The following is a 15,061-nucleotide window of genomic DNA, read 5'->3' as shown; positions in this document are numbered from 1 at the left end:
GGAGCCAGAGAATATTCTATTTTAAGGCCTTTGTGATGGTTAATTTTGTATGTCAACTTGGCTAGGCAATGGTGGCCAGATATTTGGTCACACAGTATTTTAGATGTTTTTGTGAGGGTGTTTTTGAGTGAGTTTAACATTGAAATTGGTAGACTTTGAGTATAAAGCAAATTGCCCTCTGTAATGTGGGTGGGACTCATCCAACCAGTTGAAGGCCTTAATAGTAAAAGACTGACCTCCCCTGAAGCAGAGAGAATCCTTTGGACTTGAACTCCAACAGCAACTGTTCCCTGGGTCTCCAGCCTGCTACTCTGTAGATTTTGGACTTGTCAGCCTCTATGATCACGTGAGCCAATTCCTTAAAATGAATCGTTTAATATAAATACAAATATAGTATGTATTAAATATTTTATACACACACATCCTGTTGGTTGTGTTTCTCTGGAGAACACTGACAAATAAAGGCCACTTTGTGTTGCCTTTTTTTTTTTTTTACATCTTTATTGGAGTATAATTGCTTTACAATGGTGTGTTAGTTTCTGCTTCATAACAAAGTGAATCAGTTATACATACACATATGTTCCCATATCTCTTCCCTTTTGTGTCTCCCTCCCTCCCAACCTCCCTATCCCACCCCTCCAGACGGTCACAAAGCACCGAGCTGATCTCCCTGTGCTATGCGGCTGCTTCCCACTAGCTATCTATTTTACGTTTGGTAATGTATATATGTCCATGCCTCTCTCTCGCTTTGTCACAGCTTACCCTTCCCCCTCCCCATATCCTCAAGTCCATTCTGTAGTAGGTCTGTGTCTTTATTCCTGTCTTACCCCTAGGTTCTTCATGACATTTTTTTTTCTTAAATTCCATTTATATGTGTTAGCATACGGTATTTGTCTTTCTCTTTCTGACTTACTTCACTCTGTATGACAGACTCTAGGTCTATCCACCTCATTACAAATAGCTCAATTTCGTTTCCTTTTATGGCTGAGTAATATTCCATTGTATACATGTGCCACATCTTCTTTATCCATTCATCCGATGATGGACACTTAGGTTGTTTCCATCTCCTGGCTATTGTAAATAGAGCTGCAATGAACATTTTGGTACATGACTCTTTTTGAATTATGGTTTTCTCAGGGTATATGCCCAGTAGTGGGATTGCTGGGTCATATGGTAGGTCTATTTGTAGTCTTTTAAGGAACCTCCATACTGTTCTCCACAGTGGCTGTACCAATTCATATTCTCACTAGCAGTGCAAGAGTGTTCCCTTTTCTCCACACCCTCTCCAGCATTTATTGTTTCTAGATTTTTTGATGATGGCCATTCTGACTGGTATGAGATGATATCTCATTGTAGTTTTGATTTGCATTTCTCTAATGATTAATGATGTTGAGAATTCTTTCATGTGTTTGTTGGCAGTCTGTATATCTTCTTTGGAGAAATGTCTATTTAGGTCTTCTGCCCATTTTTGGATTGGGTTGTTTGTTTTTTTGTTATTGAGCTGCATGAGCTGCTTATAAATTTTGTAGATTAATCCTTTGTCAGTTGCTTCATTTGCAAATATTTTCTCCCATTCTGAGGGCTGTCTTTTGGTCTTGTTTATGGTTTCCTTTGCTGTGCAAAAGCTTTGAAGTTTCATTAGGTCCCATTTGTTTATTTTTGTTTTTCTTTCCCTTTCTCTAGGAGGTGGGTCAAAAAGGATCTTGCTGTGATTTATGTCATAGAGTGTTCTGCCTATGTTTTCCTCTAAGTGTTTGATAGTTTCTGGCCTTACATTTAGGTCTTTAATCCATTTTGAGCTTATTTTTGTGTATGGTGTTAGGGAGTGATCTAATCTCATACTTTTACATGTACCTGTCCAGTTTTCCCAGCACCACTTATTGAAGAGGCTGTCCTTTCTCCACTGTACATTCCTGCCTCCTTTATCAAAGATAAGGTGACCATATGTGTGTGGGTTTATCTCTGGGCTTTCTATCCTGTTCCATTGATCTATCTTTCTGTTTTTGTGCCAATACCATTACTGTCTTGATTACTGTAGCTTTATAGTAGAGTCTGAAGTCAGGGAGCCTGATTCCTCCAGCTCCGTTTTTCATTCTCAAGATTGCTTTGGCTATTTGGGGTCTTTTGTGTTTCCATACAAATTGTGGAATTTTTTGTTCTAGTTCTGTGAAAAATGCCAGTGGTAGTTTGATAGGGATTGCATTGAATCTGTAGATTGCTTTGGGTAGTAGAGTCATTTTCATAATGTTGGATCTTCCAGTCCAAGAACATGGTATATCTCTCCATCTATTTGTATCATCTTTAATTTCTTTCATCACTGTCTTATAATTTTCTGCATACAGGTCTGTTGTCTCCTTAGGTAGGTTTATTCCTAGATATTTTATTCTTTTTATTGCAATGCTAAATGGGAATGTTTTCTTTATTTCACTTTCAGATTTTTCATCCTTAGGGTATAGGAATGCCAGAGATTTCTATGCATTAATTTTGTATCCTGCTACTTTACCAAATTCATTGAATAACTCTAGTAGTTTTCTGGTAGCATCTTTAGGATTCCCTATGTATAGTATCATGTCATCTGCAAACAGTGACACCTTTTTTTCTTCTTTTCCGATTTGGATTCCTTTTATTTCCTTTTCTTCTCTGATTGCTATGGCTAAAACTTCCAAAACTATGTTGAATAAAAGTGGGGAGAGTGGACAACCTTGTCTTGTTCCTGATCTTAGTGGAAATGATTTCAGTTTTTCACCATTGAGGATGATGTTGGCTGTGGGTTTGTCATATATGGCCTTTATTATGTTGAGGAAAGTTCCTTCTATGCCTACTTTCTGAAGGGTTTTTATGATAAATGGGTGTTGAATTTTGTCGAAAGCTTTCTCTGCATCTATTGAGATGATCATATGGTTTTTCTCCTTCAATTTGTTAATATGGTTTATCACATTGATTGATTTGCATATATTGAAGAATCCTTGCATTCCTGAAATAAACCCCACTTGATCATGGTGTATGATTCTTTTAATGTTCTGCTGGATTCTGTTTGCTAGTATTTTGTTGAGGATATTTGCATCTATGTTCATCAGTGATATTGGCCTGTAGTTTTCTTTCTTTGTGACATCCTTGTCTGGTGTTGGTATCAAGGTGATGGTGGCCTCGTAAAATGAGTTTGCGAGTGTTCCTCCCTCTGCTGTATTTTGCAAGAGTTGGAGAAGGATAGGTATTAGCTCTTCTCTAAGTGTTTGATAGAATTTGCCTGTGAAGCCATCTGGTCCTGGGCTTTTGTTTCTTGGAAGATTTTTAATCACAGTTTCAATTTCAGTGCTTAAGATTAATCTGTTCATATTTTCTATTTCTTCCTGATTCAGCCTTGGCAGGTTGTGCATTTCTAAGAATTTGTCCATTTCTTCCAGGTTGTCCATTTTATTGGCATAGAGTTGCTGGTAGTAATCTCTCATAATCTTTTGTATTTCTGCAGTGTCAGTTGTTACTTCTCCTTTTTCATTTCTAATTCTATTGATTTGAGTCTTCTCCCTTTGTTTCTTGATGAGGCTGGCTAGTGGTTTATCAATTTTGTTTATCTTCTCAAAGAACCAGCTTTTAGTTTTATTGATCTTTGCTATCGTTTCCTTCATTTCTTTTTCATTTATTTCTGATCTGATCTTTATGATTTCTTTCCTTCTGCTAACGTTGGGGTTTTTCTGTTCTTCTTTCTGTAATTGCTTTAGGTGCAAGGTTAGGTTGTTTATTTGAGATGTTTCCTGTTTCTTAAGGTAGGATTGTATTGCTATAAACTCCCCTGTTAGAACTGCTTTTGCTGCATCGCATAGGTTTTGGGTCATCGTGTCTCCATTGTCATTTGTCTCTAGGTATTTTTTGATTTCCTCTTTGATTTCTTCAGTGATCACTTCGTTATTAAATCGTGTATTTTTTAGGCTCCATGTGTTTGTATTTTTTACAGATCTTTGCCTGTTATTGATATCTAGTCTCATAGCATTGTGGTCGGAAAAGATACTTGATACGATTTCAATTTTCGTAAATTTAGCAAGGCTTGATTTGTGACCCAAGATATGATCTATCCTGGAGAATGTTCCATGAGCACTTGAGAAAAATGTATTCTGTTGTTTTTGGATGGAATGTCCTATAAATATCAATTAAGTCCATCTTGTTTAATGTATCATTTAAAGCTTGTGTTTCCTTATTTATTTTCATTTTGGATGATCTGTCCCTTGGTGAAAGTCGGGTGTTGAAGTCCCCTACTATGAATGTGTTACTGTTGATTTCCCCTTTTATGGCTGTTAGTATTTGCCTTATGTATTGAGGTGCTCCTATGTTGGGTGCATAAATATTTACAATTGTTATATCTTCTTGGATCGATCCCTTGATCATTATGTAGGCTCCTTCTTTGTCTCTTCTAATAGTCTTTATTTTAAAGTCTATTTTGTCTGATATGAGAATTGCTACTCCAGCTTTCTTTTGGTTTCCATTTGCATGGAATATCCTTTTCCACCCCCTCACTTTCAACTGTATGTGTCTCTAGGTCTGAAGTGGGTCTCTTGTAGACAGCATATATATGGGTCTTGTTTTCGTATCCATTCAGCCAGTCTGTGTCTTTTGGTGGGAGCATTTAGTCCATTTACATTTAAGGTAATTATTGATATGTATGTTCCTATTCCCATTTTCTTAATTGTTTTGGGTTCATTATTGTAGGTCTTTTCCTTCTCTTGTGTTTCTTGCCTAGAGAAGTTCCTTTAGCATTTGTTGTAAAGCTGGTTTGGTGGTGCTGAACTCTCTCAGCATTTGCTTGTCTGTAAAGGTTTTAATTTCTCCATCGAATCTGAATGACATCATTGCTGGGTAGAGTAATCTTGGTTGCAGGTTTTTCGCCTTCATCACTTTAAATATGTCCTGCCAGTCCCTTCTGGCTTGCAGAGTTTCTGCTGAAAGATCAGCTGTTAACCTTATGGGGATTCCCTTGTGTGTTATTTCTTGTTTTTCCCTTGCTGCTTTTAGTATCTTTTCTTTGTATTTAATTTTTGACAGTTGGATTAATATGTATCTTCCCGTATTTCTCCTTGGGTTTATCCAGTATGGGACTCTCTGTGCTTCCTGGACTTGATTAACTATTTCCTTTCCCATATTAGGGAAGTTTTCAACTATAATCTCTTCAAATATCTTCTCAGTCCCTTTCTTTTTCTCTTCTTCTTCTGGAACTCCTACAATTCGAATGTTGGTGCGTTTAATGTTGTCCCAGAGGTCTCTGAGACTGTCCTCAGTTCCTTTCATTCTTTTTTCTTTATTCTGCTCTGCAGTAGTTATTTCCACTATCTTATCTTTCAGGTCACTTATCCGTTCTTCTGCCTCAGTTACTCTGCTATTGATCCCTTCTAGAGTATTTTTAATTTCATTTATTGTGTTGTTCATCGTTGCCTGTTTCATCTTTAGTTCTTCTAGGTCCTTGTTGAATGTTTCTTGCATTTTGTCTATTCTATTTCCAAGATTTTGGATCATCTTTACTATCATTATTCTGAATTCTTTTTCAGGTAGACTGCCTATTGCCTCTTCATTTGTTAGGTCTGGTGGGTTTTTATCTTGCTCCTTCAACTGCTGTGTGTTTTTCTGTCTTCTCATTTTGCTTATCTTACTGTGTTTGGGGTCTCCTCTTTGCAGGCTGTAGGTTCGTAGTTCCCGCTGTTCTTGGTGTCTGACCCCAGTGGCTAAGGTTGGTTCAGTGGGTTGTGAAGGCTTCCTGGTGGAGGGGACTAGTGCCTGTGTTCTGGTGGATGAGGCTGGATCTTGTCTTTCTGGTGGGCAGGTCCACGTCTGGTGGTGTGTTTTGGGGTTGTCTGTGGACTTATTATGATTTTAGGCAGCCTCTCTGCTAATGGGTGGGGTTGTGTTCCTGTCTTGCTAGTTGTTTGGCATAGGGTGTCCAGCACTGTAGCTTGCTGGTCGTTGAGTGAAGCTGGATGCTGGTGTTGAGATGGAGATCTCTGGGAGATTTTCATCATTTGATATTATGTGGCGCTGGGAGGTCTCTTGTGGACCAGTGTCCTGAAGTTGGCTCTCCCACCTCAGAGGCACAGCACTGACTCCTGGCTGCAGCACCAAGAGCCTTTCATCCACAAGGCTCAGAATAAAAGGGAGAAAAATTAGAAAGAAAGAATTAGTAGAAGTAGAAAGAAAGAAAGGAGGGAGGGAGGGAGGAATGAAGGAAGGAAGGAGGAAAGGAAGGAAAAAAAGAAGATAAAGTTAAATAAAATATAATAAAATTTTAAAAATAATAAATAATTACTAAGAAAAAAATTTTAAAAAACGGACAGATAGAACCCTAGGACAAATGGTGGAAGGAAAGCTATAGAGACAAAATCTCACACAGAAGCATACACATACACACTCACAAAAAGAGGAAAAGGGGAAAAAAATCATAAATCTTGCTCTCAAAGCCATCTCCTCGATTTGGGATGATTCGTTGTCTATTCATGTATTGCACAGATGTAGGGTATATCAAGTTGATTGTGGAGCTTTAATCCGCTGCTCCTGAGGCTGCTGGGAGAGATTTCCCTTTCTCTTTGTTCGCACAGCTCCCCGGGGCTCAGCTGTGGATCTGGCCCCGCCTCAGCGTGTAGGTCGCCAGAGGGCGCCTGTTCTTCACTCAGACAGGACGGGGTTAAAGGAGCAGCTGATTAGGAGGCTTTGGCTCACTCAGGCCGGGGGGAGGGAGGGGCACGGAGTGCGGGGCGGGCCTGCGTCGGCAGAGGCCGGCGTGACGTTGCACCAGCCTGAGGCGCGCTGTGCGTTCTCCCGGGGAAGTTGTCCCTGGATCCCGGGACCCTGGCAGTGGAGGGCTGCACAGGCTCCCCGGAAGGGAGGTGTGGAGAGTGACTTGTGCTCGCACACAGGTTTCTTGGTGGCGGCAGCAGCGGCCTTAGCGTCTCACGCCCGTGTCTGGGGTCCGCGCTTTTAGCCGCGGGTCGCGCCCGTCTCTGGAGCTCCTTTAAGCAGCGGTCTTAATCCCCTCTCCTCGCGCACCAGGAAACAAAGAGGGAAGAAAAAGTCTCTTGCCTCTTCGGCAGGTCCAGACTTTTCCCCGGACTTCGTCCCGTCTAGCCGTGGCGCACTAACCCCCTGCAGGCTGTGCTCACGCCGCCAGTCCTCTCCCTGCGCTCCGACCGAAGCCCAAGCCTCAGCTCCCAGCCCCGCCCGCCCCGGCGGGTGAGCGGACAAGCCTCTCAGTCTGGTGAGTGCCGGTCAGCAACGATCGTCTGTGCGGGAATCTCTCCGCTTTGCCCTCCGCACGCCTGTGGGTACGCTCTCCTCTGCGGCCCCGAAGCTTTCCCCCTCAGCCGCCCGCAGTCTCCGCCCGCAAAGGAGCTTCCTAGTGTGTGGAAAACTTTCCTGCTTCACAGCTCCCTCCCACTGGTGCAGGTCCCGTCCGTATCCTTTCGTCTCTGTTTATTCATTTTTTTTTGCCGTACCCAGGTACATGGGGGGCTTCTTGCCTTTTGGGGTGTGTGAGGTCTTCTGCCAGCGTTCAGTAGGTGTTCTGTAGGAGTTGTTCCTCGTGTAGATGTATTTCTGGTTTATCTGTGGGGAGGAAGGTGATCTCCGCGTCTTACTCCTCCGCCATCTTCCCCTCAATCCTGTGTTTCCTTTTGACTAGCCTTGCTGTCTACCTCCCATTATGTATATTTATTTTTTCACTTCCTGTTCTTTAGTTATTCATGAAAACACTAGGCTTACAATTAGTGAAATATACCTTTTGTCCTTATAGACTTTGTCTTTAGTAGTTATCCTCATATATACCATGTATATTGTTCTCTGAGCTTCAAATCTTTCCTCTTTTCTGCCTTACTTACTGGATCAGTTGGTACAAGAGTTAAAGATTACTTGTGTAATGTTTTATATTGTCTGTAATTTACTTCCAGTTATTTCAGCACACATATCACCATATTTATGGTAATAACTTTGTTTTAGGAGCCTTTAGTTAGCATTCTAGGTATAACAATCATGAATCTTCACTCTAGGATTAGTATTTGAAAGTCCCTAATTAGAAGTCTACATTCCAGCGATGCATACTTTAAATAGGAAGGTTTACTAGTGTTGGGGATGTTACAAATAATTGGTGAAATGCATAATGTTGAACATATGTGGATTGGTTTTAGAAATATTTTATGTAGATGGACTTTGAGTCAAGCAAGCTAAGCTTTTAGAGTAACACCTAACGCTCGTTCTCATTTGGTCCTGTTTTCTGAAATGTAGGATTCCATTGAGGGATCCAGTTAGAAAATTAGACACATCCTACTGTAGAATATTGTCACAGTTGCTTTAAGTATACCTCCATGCAGGTTACTTGTCAGAGTAACTAAAGGACAGAAATCTGAGACTTTACTGAGCTTGCAAGATAGAGCTGTGTGTCTTTTTCTTCCATCCTCCTGCTGATCAATGTGTTCATATGCAGCAGAAAGCTCTCACTTATTTAGAATCTTTGGAGATTGCCAACGCTTACCCCCAAATGCCTGATAATTGTGCACTTCAGTTTGGCTTATGTCAATTTAGAACAAGAAGCTAGCATACTCCCTGGCACACAGTAGGCAGTCAAGAAACTATAATTCTTATATCATAAATCAGTGAGGGACAAAAAGGAAACTGAAGTTTTAAGGCTGTCAGGATCCTCCTTTCTGAGGATGGTTTATTGCCAGATTTGTTTTTAAAACTTTAAGATATGGACTGATCCTGAATTCATTTTGACCTGCATTGACTAAAGAAAATGTGTCATAAGGAAGTAAAGGAAATAAGGGTTTTTTTTCCTTATTGTTGAAAAAAATGTTGCTGTTGTTTTGAAAAAGTGTTGGAGCTCAAACTACCAGAAATGTGAAAAAGAATGATTCTAGTTGAAATCTTATAAGCTAATTTTAACTTTATTTGTTTTCCATAGCCTTGGGTTGCTGGGTCAGAAATGTCATTGCTAACTGTATTTGTAAACTTGTTATCCCTAAAAGCCTGCCTCTGCTGCAAAGCAAGGGATATGGTCTTGTTTCCTTTGATCAAGGAATAGAATATCACTCGTTGGCTCTGAAACAAGAAGTCTTAAACTTAAACATCCTTTTGTTTGCTTTTCTCAGTGAAATAAAGCAGGAACAATGTGAAGGTGACTGAACTAAATATATATGTTTATATCTTGAATGGCGTTGAATATTAGGACCCAGGATGCCATTGGCCTTTAGTTTTTTGCATTTTTGCATTGCAGTGGTATCATGATGGAGCTCTGATTATTATTTGTGTAATTAACTATTCATATATATTTGTAGAGCAGTTATGGTAATATAAATAAAAATGATAGAACTATTATAAGAATACTGAAAGAGTCATGACCATATTGATGAAAGGGGAAGCCTTTACCTAGGTCAGTTTTCCTTTCATCTCTGAGGTTCTACCTGATGAAGGCAAAACAAAGCCTGGCGGCAGATGAGCCATTGTGTAACGATACTGTATTGCTCTGGACACGGGTAGGGAATTTGGCAGGCCAGTCTACATTATAACACTAAATTAGTCTTGCAGATTTTTGTTCCAAGGGCGTTAAGCATCATAGTGGATGAAATATTCAAAACTTATTTATAAATGAGAATATGAGGTGAGTGTAGGTATCTGGGGCAATATTGTTATCTCTCATATTACCCTGGGACAGCTTTCCCTCCCCTGACATTGAACCCAGCATAATTATTTGGACTATCTCATTTCATTCTTACAGCAACTTTATGTGGTAGGTATTATTATTATAATAGCCATTTTGTGAATAATGAAACTGAGGGTTAGAGTGGTTTTACAATTTGGCAAGAGCTACATAGCTAGAGAATTTAGGAGGTATATAATTTAAAGTTAGGATCATACCAATTGAGAACATATTTATACCTATATATATATATAGAAATATATAAATAGATACAAAAGGATGTATCAGTAGATATAGGTATATCTGCCATGTGCTTTTTTGGTTAAATAATATATGTATTTCAGAGACTTTCATGTCAGCGGAGATAGATCTTTTAAATCATTGCATGAAATTACATATTTGTATATATTATAATTTAGTAAGACATTTTCTCTATCATTGGACATTTAGGTAATTTTCCATCTTAGGCTATTATAAATAGTTCTGTAATGAACTTCCTTGCACAGGTATCTGTGCACGCCTGCAAGTATCTCTATAAATACTTAGGTATAGCGTTATTGGATCAAGGGCATTTACATTTAAAATCTTGATAGCTATTCTCAAATTGCGACCTTTTTCCTGCTTTTCCAAGTGTATTCTTTTTCCTATATCCTCACAAACACTGGATGTTGCAATCTTTTTTTTAAAAAAAATCATCCTATGGGTGAATATATAGTATTTACTTCTTGAATTTGCTTAATTTTTAATGAAGTTGAGCATCTTTACATCATTTATTGATATGTCTTTGTTGAATTCTCAGTTTCCTTTCCCCTACTTACAGATGTAGTTGTTTAAGTTGATAAAACCCTTTTTATATCATGAATATTCATGTTTCATTTTGATATTTGGCAATATATTCTCCTAATATTTGACTTGTTTTGTAATTTCATTATGGTATATTTTGTTACCTAGAAGTTTTTAGCATTAATTTTTAATCAAATAGTTTACTCATTTTCTTTAGGATTTCTAGGATCTACGGCTTTTTGGGAATGTCCTCTCTAGCCTGTTAAACATTGTCCCAAATTTTCTTTTAGCAGTTTAATAGTTTATAATTTTTGTTCTTAACCAATGTTAAGTTTTACTTTTTGTTAATCATATGAAATAGGAATCTTTTTTCATATGGATATCTCGTTCTTTCCCTACTATTTATTGAATAGACCACCCAAGCTAATTTGAATAGAAAAGTAGAGGAGTGAAACAGAATAGAGTACAAAAATAGATCTGTCTTGGGGCAAACTGCACTGCCTTAATAAACGAAGTTTTATTGTATGTTTTGGTATCTGATAGGGTCTATTTCCATCCTTATTCCTTGTTTGCTAGCAGCTTGTTAGTTTCCATGAAAAATGTTAGTGGGATTTTAATTTTGATTGCCCTGAATTCATAAATTAAATTGGGGCAAAGAGACACTTACAGTAATTTAGGATCATAGAGGTTTTTACAATATTAAGGATTTTAATCCAATAACATAGTATGGCATTACAATTATTCAAGGCTTTTTGAATTTTTCAGTTAAGTTTTATAGATAAAGGATATCCTTGCACATTTATAATCAGCAATTCTTGAGTATTTTATAATTTCTGATCTTTTCTGTTATATTTTCTAAAGCTATTATGGGCTTTTTTGGTAGTTTTGAAATTCTGTTTTCACTGAACTCTTGTTCATTCTAACAGTTTTTCTGTTTAACCTCTTGGATTCTCCAGGTAAACAAAAGCTTAATTTGCAAATAATGAATTTTGGCTTTTCTGTTTCATGTATTTATAGGTTTTACCTATGTGCCCACATAATTTACCAGACTATGAACAAGCTGAAGATGAAAAGTATATTACATTATTTCTTCTCTACAGAATTAAATGGTGATATGGTCATCTGATTGCTACATGCCTCAAACATTATTTAAAGTACTGTTTTCCAATATGTAGTCATATAGTTAGTTTTCTGTTTGTTTTATTTAATTTCTGGTTATCCCCAAATGGACTTTATAAACCAGACTGATTGGGGAAGGACATTTGATAGCAGATGTGTGTGTATACACACAAACACATATACACATATATACATGTGTATGTATACACACATTTTTTAATTCATACATTAAGTTGGTAGCAAAATTGAGTTATGTTCCCGTATGAATATCGTTTGAATCCTTGTTTAGCAATCATATACTTGAACCTATTAGCAGAAGTAGACAAGTGGCAAACATCAATGGAATAATTTCCGGTCATCTCTGCCGATAGTTTCCAGGACATGTACGTTCCAGATCCAAGTAACTTTTTTTGTATGTTGTTAAAGTTTGTTCCCCTAGGCATGCTGCACTGTGGTCCACTCAACTGTCGATGTTTTCCAAAAGATACAGATATAGATTTTTTCTAGTGTCTTATATTTGAAATATACATTCCACCTCTTCTACATTTGAATATGTGAATCTTTGTTTATTTAAGATTCAACTCAAATATTTTCCCCTCCATGAAATTCATGACAATAAAAAAATTACTTGGTATATTCCTTTGTTACATCAGTTATCACATATATTTTAGTTTATTTTGATTTCTATGTCCCTACTGAGCTGTGAGCTACTTGAAACTGTACCTTCTTCAGTGTCTAGCACAATGTCTGGCATAGAGTTGATTCTTTGTATATTTTTGATGAATGAATAAATAAGTGATTACCAAAACATATAAGGGAAGTGAAAGATCAAACAGGCTGTCTAAGAGGAAGTCATAAACCTGACAATTTAAGAAAAATATTGGAAGGTTCTATGGAAGGGGCATAGGAAGCATATTTTATGAAAAGATTAATTTAAAAGGTACAAACCCCATAGTTTAGAAGTGTTCATTTTGATGTAGAAATGTTTATTGTGTTGGAGAAATGTGGTAGAGACCAAGTGAATGGTACAAGGCTATGAAAACATGTTGAAAGTCAGGAAGAAAAACAGTTATGCATTCTGGTACAAAACCTATAAGTGACACGATTTTGAGAAGTATGTAGAATTAGGAACCACACTACATCTGTTTCTTTGTACGCAGTATATATTTCTGGTTTATAGGTTACCATATACAGCATGTAAGAGTTGCCAGTTTTCCAATAATATGAATGTAAAGCACATCTGGACTAGCAGGGCCAGCTTTATAGGCAATAGACTTAATTTCTTTCATCTCTGACCTTCTGTCCTGCTTTCTATTGATGTTTTTATTATCACTTTTTAAAGTATATATTTTTAAAAACTACTCACTCCTAGATTTGGGAGGACATGACAAAGTTTTGTCAGGCACAGTCTAGATACTTCATAATTGTTGAATTTAATTGAAAATGTCAGTTTTTATCATGCAAATTAATTAGGCTTGATGAATTATACATTTCTTTTAAAAAATATTCTTCAGTGTATTAAGTGAGGGGTTGTATACCTATTTCCAGTTACTTTTCAAATAAAACAGATATTTCAGCAGAAAGAAGATGTACAGCTACATCTGAAGACCACATTTAGTAGTCTTTTGAATGATTTAGGTCAGAAATAAAGAGCTACCAATATCCTGTTTGTTCTGCAGCTCTTGAGCAATATTTTGATAGTCATTTCATTAAAAGGTTCAGTGAGGATTTAATTTATATCTACATGGAAGTAAAATGAGAGATGACAAATGAGAGCTTAACACAGCCCAGTACAGAATAGAAGTCAGTTTCAATGATTCTATGTTTGAAATATAATTCTAATAAAACCAGCACACTGCAACATCAGGGCTTGTATAGGTCATAGCTTGAAATGGGTTCAGTGTGGGTATTTGCTTCGGTAAATAAAGGCTGAAGATGCTTTACCTTAATTTTATTGTAGCTAATATGGTATACTCTGATTCTATAAAAAGTGATAAATGTTGCTAACCATATAATGTATTCTGTGGCTAATGTTGTCTCAAATTATTAAAAGTGGTACATTTTTTAAATTAGTAAGTTATTTTTATTCTGATTCAGTTTTCCTTTTCTTAACATCTCAGTTGATTTTATGACAAAACAGTTGTTTAGAAGAAATTCTTCGTACAAAATTTTTAACTTACGTAGTTTTGGATATGTAGCAGATTTTTTTTTTAATCAAGAAAACTGTCTTTTCTAGATTTTCATCTTTTTGTTGATATCTTACTACAGGTCTTCAGCACATACTCCAATGAAGACTATGACAGGAGAAATGATGAAGTTGACCCTGTGGCTGCTTCAGCCGAGTATGAACTTGAAAAGCGTGTAGAAAAGCTGGAACTTTTCCCAGTGGAACTAGAGAAAGGTATATGAGCTCTACAATGTTAATAATATTATATTGCTATGTTAATAATGTAGAAATGACTGACTTTATTTTCCCTAAGTATAGCCTTTTTCCCCCCCGAAGGATTGGATAAAGCTTTATTTCTCATGGAGGGTTTTATTTATTAAATTTCAAAAATAGTTTATATGAATTCTGTATAGATGGTGGATTGAAAGACTCCTCACTTACGCACTCCACTGAAACCCATCTACTTTAGTTGGCTGAGTTGGCGACTAGGAGTAGGGAGGTGTGAGTGAGGTCTGATGTTTTCTTGGTACTCCTGCAAAGCGCTGGTGCAGGTGAGGAGTCCAGAGAGAGCTGCCATAAGTGAGAGCTTGGGGCAGGTGGTTGCTTTGGGGATTTTTGGTGGAGGGAGAGTGGTCATGGTTAGATTCTGAATGTAGTAGATAGGGGGAGTGCTGGGCCTTTAGAAAATGGTGGATTTTTGGAATGAAGGCAGTGGAATCCTCTTCATTTCTGAGGGGAGAAAGCTAAAGGAAAGCAGGGAGGACAGGAGCAGAGGGGCTTGCTCCTGATTTTTCCCTGGAATCGCAGACTGCCTGCTACAGTATCTGGGGACCTATGGGACCAGAGCCTGCTGTGTTTACCATCATAAATCATCACCTGGGAACTGAACTAGGACCTAATGAATAGAAAAATAACACATCTCAGAGAGCTTTGGAAAAAAGCAGAACAAACAGATGACAACTTGAATAACAAAAAAACCCAAAGAAACCAAATAAAGATGTTCAAGTGTTGCTTTAAAAAGACATTCTTAGGGCTTTCTTGGTGGTGCAGTGGTTGCGAATCCGCCTACCAACGCAGGGGACACAGGTTCGATCCCTGGTCCGGGAAGATCCCACATGCCGCGGAGCAGCTAAGACCGTGCGCCACAACTACTGAACCTGCTCTCTAGAGCCCGCAAGCCACAACTACTGAAGCCCACGCACCTAGAGCCCGTGCTCAGCAACAAGAGAAGCCACTGCCATGAGAAGCCCGCACACCACAACGAAGACTGGCCCCTGCTCGCCGCAACTAGAGAAAAGCCCGCGTGCAGCAGCAAAGACCCAACACAG

General features: G+C 38.1%; 1 protein-coding gene across 4 annotated transcripts in view; it reads left to right on the top strand.

Annotated features, from left to right (window-relative positions):
* The window catches only part of PPP1R9A (protein phosphatase 1 regulatory subunit 9A), a 317,021-nt gene that overhangs the window by 159,488 nt on the left and 142,472 nt on the right, over positions 1-15,061 (top strand). For all 4 annotated transcript variants that reach the window (XM_029233109.1, XM_029233106.1, XM_029233108.1 and 1 more), the window contains exon 3: positions 13,835-13,967. In XM_029233109.1, coding sequence (XP_029088942.1) covers positions 13,835-13,967 — 133 coding nt within the window. The remainder of the gene's footprint in view (positions 1-13,834; positions 13,968-15,061) is intronic.

Source organism: Monodon monoceros, unplaced genomic scaffold (assembly GCF_005190385.1).
Source record: "Monodon monoceros isolate NGI ecotype Baffin Bay Population unplaced genomic scaffold, NGI_Narwhal_1 Super_Scaffold_2, whole genome shotgun sequence".
NCBI classification, from domain to species: domain Eukaryota; kingdom Metazoa; phylum Chordata; class Mammalia; order Artiodactyla; family Monodontidae; genus Monodon; species Monodon monoceros.
Note: the sequence above shows the minus strand (reverse complement) of the source record. Positions and strands in the feature narration are given on the sequence as shown.